Source organism: Parasteatoda tepidariorum, chromosome 3 (genome assembly GCF_043381705.1).
Source record: "Parasteatoda tepidariorum isolate YZ-2023 chromosome 3, CAS_Ptep_4.0, whole genome shotgun sequence".
Taxonomy (NCBI): Eukaryota; Metazoa; Arthropoda; class Arachnida; order Araneae; family Theridiidae; genus Parasteatoda; species Parasteatoda tepidariorum.
This window is the reverse complement of record NC_092206.1, coordinates 63,390,083-63,395,946: the sequence shown is the minus strand read 5'-3', so window position 1 is coordinate 63,395,946 and position 5,864 is coordinate 63,390,083. Positions and strand designations below refer to the sequence as shown.

General features: G+C 31.0%; 1 protein-coding gene across 1 annotated transcript in view; it reads right to left on the bottom strand.

Annotated features, from left to right (window-relative positions):
• LOC122268844 (protein FAM133A-like) overlaps nucleotides 1-5,864 on the bottom strand; it is a 20,815-nt gene continuing 14,951 nt past the window's right edge. Inside the window, exon 2 of the mRNA XM_043039456.1 lies at nucleotides 1-563. Within this exon, the coding sequence (XP_042895390.1) occupies nucleotides 1-563 (563 nt within the window). The remainder of the gene's footprint in view (nucleotides 564-5,864) is intronic.

Genomic DNA, 5,864 nt, shown 5'->3' with positions numbered 1-5,864 from the left:
TCATAGCGAAGATCCTATCCTGGTCTGCGATTGGTGCAATGATGAGGAAAAGGGAGAGGAGCCTATAGGCTCCTCCATCCTCTTCTTAAACTGGATAACTTTATGAAGTTTTAAGTCCAATTTCCCGAATTCCTGGGAAATTTCTTCGGTATCGAAATCATCTGGTAGTCCTCGGATGAGTATTTTGGCATTCTTTGGAGGCAGAGCTTTTTCAGTTTTCTTGGAAGTCTCTTTGTCATTGTTATGTGTCTCATCCGTGGTTTCAGATGTAATCATAGGCTCCGGCTGGGAAAGGGACTCAGGAGAAGATAAGCTGATTGAAGTCGTAGTAGTTGAGCTAGTGGTGGTTTTCGTGACTTTGGCGGGCTTTCTCTTTTTCCTTTTTCTTTTCTTTGCCGGTGGCTCGTTGTTGTTGCTAGTAGATTTTTCCGATTCGGAGGTCGAGGCCTCTTCAATCGGCTCTTGAATTTGTTCAGTCTCTTTAGAAGGGGTGATGCTGTTGTTCTCAGGAGCTTGTTCTGTTTCTTCGATGTCCGTTATAGGAGTTTCCACGGGGATCTCGGCTGTTCAGGCATTGTTGTTTCAGGCAATGGAGTTGTATTGGCAGAGACACAAGGCTTTGTTGCTCCCTCGGGAGGCTTCTCTGGGTAGAGCTCTTTCCTTCTTTCCATGTAGACTTGTAAATAGATCTCGCCGTATTCTCTAGGTAGTTTCGTGTGGGAGTTGATTACGTTATCTAAGATATCCTTAGAAGTATATTGGTTGCCTTGATTTCGAAGGAAGCAATAACGTTCCTCATCTGTTTTCAAGTCCCGTTAGAGTATGGGGCGGTAAGACATAGTCTTTCCTCCCCGGCCACGAGGAGAATTTCCGTAACCTGTTCGTGATGACATGATTCAATCGCACAGAGCTGGTCACAGCACAACCGCACTCTGCAAAAGCTTGAGTCGGAATGAGAACATACATATGAAAAGAAGGCTCGCTTATATAGACATAATGTAAACCGGTTCTCCAATGGTTAGTACAGGCCGTTTGTAAAAAAAAGAAGAAAAAAAATTATGAGACACAGCATCAAAAGATCTTGGAATGGATTTGATTTCAGCTACTCCCTACGTTTTGAGAGTCAGAAATCAGAATCCGTCAAAAAAAAGTTATGTTTACTGCCAGAACTTTTTAAAGTATGGTTAGTACTTTTTAAATGTATTTTTAAAGGTTTTTTTAATTTCAACAGTAATTTATAACGATAATATGATATACTATCATCCATCAGTACCAAGGATTATCCGTGAAAGGTCCGTTTTCATGAAGTCGTGAACCATCTACGCGTTTAACTTTGTGAGTTTGTTAAAATACGAACCTTTCTCAGACTTTTTGTGAAAGGTCTGTATTTGTTAAAAATATATTCAGAATTTTGTGAATAAGTGAAAATAAGGTTTTGTTTTTTTAGAAAAAGGAAGACAAAAAATTGTGTCTTTCAACGAATTTTTGTTTTAAAATTATGAATTAGAACCGTTATAAGAAGAGTTTTTTCTTTAAGAACCGTATTTGTGATACAAATTATGCAAGAGGTCTGTTTTAACCATAAACTATTTTGTGAAGAGTCCGTTAAGAGACTCAAATTTTTACTAAATTGTTACCTGAATACAGAACCGGAATTGAATTACTTAGCAGGAATATTAGGAAATTTCAAAACTAGTTTTTTTAGACAACCTAGATACATTGCTGCATTTTTTTATAGAAGTGATACTATTTAAGAAAAAAAAGTAAAAAGATAATAAAAATATTTTTATAACATTTAATTAAAGCTACTTATCCTTATGTTAAAGGATTAAAGTATTAAAAAAAACTCAGCTTTCATAAATTATACAGAAAAGCCAGAAAACATTTTTTTTTTGTTCTTCCTCTTTTAATTCTTCTGCAAACCGAATACAAAGGATGTATACGGTATTTAATCAATAAAGACAATGGTTTGCATACAATTTATCCATTAACTACAATTAACCTCTTGAAACGAAACAACCATCAAAAGGTAAAAAAAAGCAAGGTGAAAAAAGAAAAATTAATGCTCTGAATCTTCCCTAATTTCAGTTGCCCATTATTTAAAACAGTTTAGTTTTACATTTAAAGCTTAGAAAAAAGAATTCAACAAAAAAGACCCTTTTTTTTCTTTAATTAGAATTAAATGTTACAAAGAAAAAAATTGTTGAAACAATGTTTAAATGGCTACTGCAGTTTACAATCATTTTTCAAGTTTAATTAGAAGGATAATCTCTTAATAGAAAAAAAAGTTATGAATTCTAAAATCATATTTCTATAAGAAGTACTTTGAAATTTACAATTCAATATTGCCTACCTTAAAGATTATAACTAATTTATAACCTAAAACTAGTGATGATAAGTGATCTTAATTTAAAATTAGCATTACACTTAACTGGAAAAGATCAAACTTTTTTGAGATAGCGATTTTGTAAAGAAAAAATTTTTCACATTGGTTTTCATTATTATTAACCTCAAACTTTTTTTTTCTAATATAAAATCTAATAAATTACTTACAATTGGTAAGTCATATTTTCTATTTTCTAAAATCATTTTCTATTTTCTGAATTCATATATTCTAAAATCATATTTTCTAAAATCATAATTTCTAAAATCTTATTTTCTAAAATCATATTTCTAAAAGAAGTACTTTGAAATTAACAATTCAATATTACCTACCTTAAAGGACTATAACTAATTTATAACCTAAAGCTAGTTATGATAAGTGATCTTAATTTAAAATTAGCATTACATTTAACTGGAAAACATCAAACTTTTTTGAGATAACGGCTTTATAAGGAGAACATTTTTCATATTGGTTTTCATTATTATAAACCACCAACTTTTTCTCTCAATATAAAATCTAGCAAATTACTTATAATTGGTAAGTCATATTTTCTATGAGATTTTTGTTATACATAACATTCAAATTTTTCTCACTCAAAACACACTTCATTTTCCCACTTTTAATTTTAGAAATATATAGTAATATGGTATTGTTAAATGGAAAATTACTGAAATATTTATCAGAATATTTGACAATTATCTCAAATATTTATCAGAATATTTGACAATTATCTCAAATATATATCAGAATATTTGACAATTATCTCAAATATTTATCACAATATTTATCACATATTTATCACAATATTTATCACTTTCACAATTTTCTCACTCTTAGTTTTTAAAATATTTAAAGGCTTGATACTGTTAAATGGGAAATTATTCCAATATTCTTAAATGGGAAATTATCCCAAATATATATCAGAAAATTTAATTACTTGAATATTTTCTCACTCTTAATTTTAAAAACAGTTTGAGACATGATATTGCTATGCGGGAAATTATCACATATATATCAGAAAGTTTAATTACTTGAATATTTTCTCACTCTTAATTTTAAGAATAGTTTGAGACATGATATTGTTAAGCGGGAAATTATCCCAAATATATATCAGAAAGTTTAATTACTTGAATATTTTCTCACTCTTAATTTTAAAAATAGTTTGAGACATGATATTGCTAAGCGGGAAATTATTACATATATATCAGAAAGTTTAATTACTTGAATATTTTCTCACTCTAATTTTAAGAATAGTTTGAGGCATGATATTGTTAAGTGGGAAATTATCCCAATTATCTATCATAATATTTTATTTCTTAGAGTTAACTCTTACTACTTTTTCACTCTCAATTTTAAATCAAAACTTCAAAAAGATAAAAAAATAAAGAAACAACTATCTAGTAGCATCTAAACAAGCATAAAGTTAATTTTACTTCCTTATTTAAATCTGAATATAAAAGTTTTTCTATTCTGCACTATCATAAAAAAACTAAGAAGTAAGTAAAATATATTTCGATTTATCACTATATGCAAGTTTAACTTATCCTCCGATTTGGATAAAGAAGCTAATTTAGATTCCATGCGATTATTTCAAGAATTTTAAAAAAATCTGACATAAAAGTTTCTGAACTTTACTTAACTGAAACTCAAACGTGATCAACATTTAGAAAACAATGATAAATCCTCATTTATTCAAGAACTCTAATCATATTCTTGTATTTTTCCCTAAAAAAAGTTTAATCACTTACCATCTATCTCACTTAAATATTCCGAGATCTATTTCATGAATAATTCATAAGTGTGCCTAACTATTCAATGCATCAACCACTTTTATTATTGTGATAACTAATAGACAAAATTCCTACTGTTCAGAGATTATCTAGTTTTAAAGAACATAATTTATTACGAGCAGCGTTTATTACGAGCACTTGTTTTTATTTTACTTAAGAACTGGCTTTAAGCAACAGAGCCATAAACTTATAATCCAATTTCGGAAGATTAGGAAACTTTTTAATCGAACATTGGCACAATTTTATGGAGAACTTTTTGATGGAACTAATCAGCTATAGCGTTAACGAACATCGGCAGCAAGGGAGATCTAACTCCTGATCCGTATAACACTGAAGATGTTTTACAACAGTGTGATTGGTGCGAATAAAGAGCAATATTCTATTCAACCAGGTATACCAGCTGGATTCGAACCTATTTCGCCTAATTCTGATGCCATCTCTTTACCACCTAAGCACTCTCAGCTGAAAGTCCTGATCTAGTATAATCGCAGCTTTAACGAAGACGGTTTTAACGGTTTCAAGTTATAAAACATTTATAGAACTCGGATATTAACAGCATAACTTGAATTCAACGGGAGTTTTTTCCTCAAACGTCTTAGAAATTATTTATTGAGAAAAAAAATACTGGACGCGTACGTGAAAATTTTATCCCTTTTATATTGTTTAAAAATGTCCTTTTCAGTTGAAATTTTAAGCATCTGACATTTTTTAAATTCTACTTCTCAGGAACTATTCGACCGATTTAGCTAAAATTTTGCATTTTGCCATGTAAAATTACATTCCTAAAAATATTGTAAAAAATTGTATACCTCACAATTCAAAATCTTTACAAATATTATTAAATGAAATAATAAATATTCACTAAAAGTTATCTTTCACATGGAATTAATTTTTGGATAAACAAATTTTATAATTGTGTACGAAAGTTTTCAATTTGTATAAATAATTGAGTTATTATATAGCGAGAGAGCGAAATACGCAAAAAGTAAAAGTATTAAGGGGTCCAAACTTTAAACCGCTCTCTTGACCTAACTATTGCTACCATATTCCCCAGATTGCAGCTGCCCATTAAACTTTGGGGGTCAAAAATCCTAATTTGTAACTTAAAATGTCATTGGCTTTAATGAATTAGCATATTTGAATACCATTCGAGCCTTTAAAATTGGGTCCAAGAACGTGAAGATCAGATGACTAGGTCAAAAGTTATTCAGGGTGATCCATGAGCTAAACACTAGCAATAACTAGGAGAAATTTTCGGTATACAAACCATTGAATAGGTTCTAGAGTTCATGTTGCTTTTGCGCCTGCATAGATGTTTGAAAAACGCAGAATCTGACTGTGATGAAATAGGAATAATTTAACTACTGCTAACCATATCTGAAGACGTGGAATTAGGCGAGAAAAATTGCTAACTACTTTTGAAATTAATACTCTCTCTCTCTCTCTCTCTCTCTCTCTCTCTCTCTCTCTCTCTCTCTCTCTCTCTCTCTCTCTCTCTCTCTCTCTCTCTCTCTCTCTCTCTCTCTCTCTCTCTCTCTCTCTCTCTCTCTCTCTCTCTCTCTCTCTCTCTCTCTCTCTCTCTCTCTCTCTCTCTCTCTCTCTCTCTCTCTCTCTCTCTCTCTCTCTCTCTCTCTCTCTCTCTCTCTCTCTCTCTCTCTCTCTCTCTCTCTCTCTCTCTCTCTCTCTCTCTC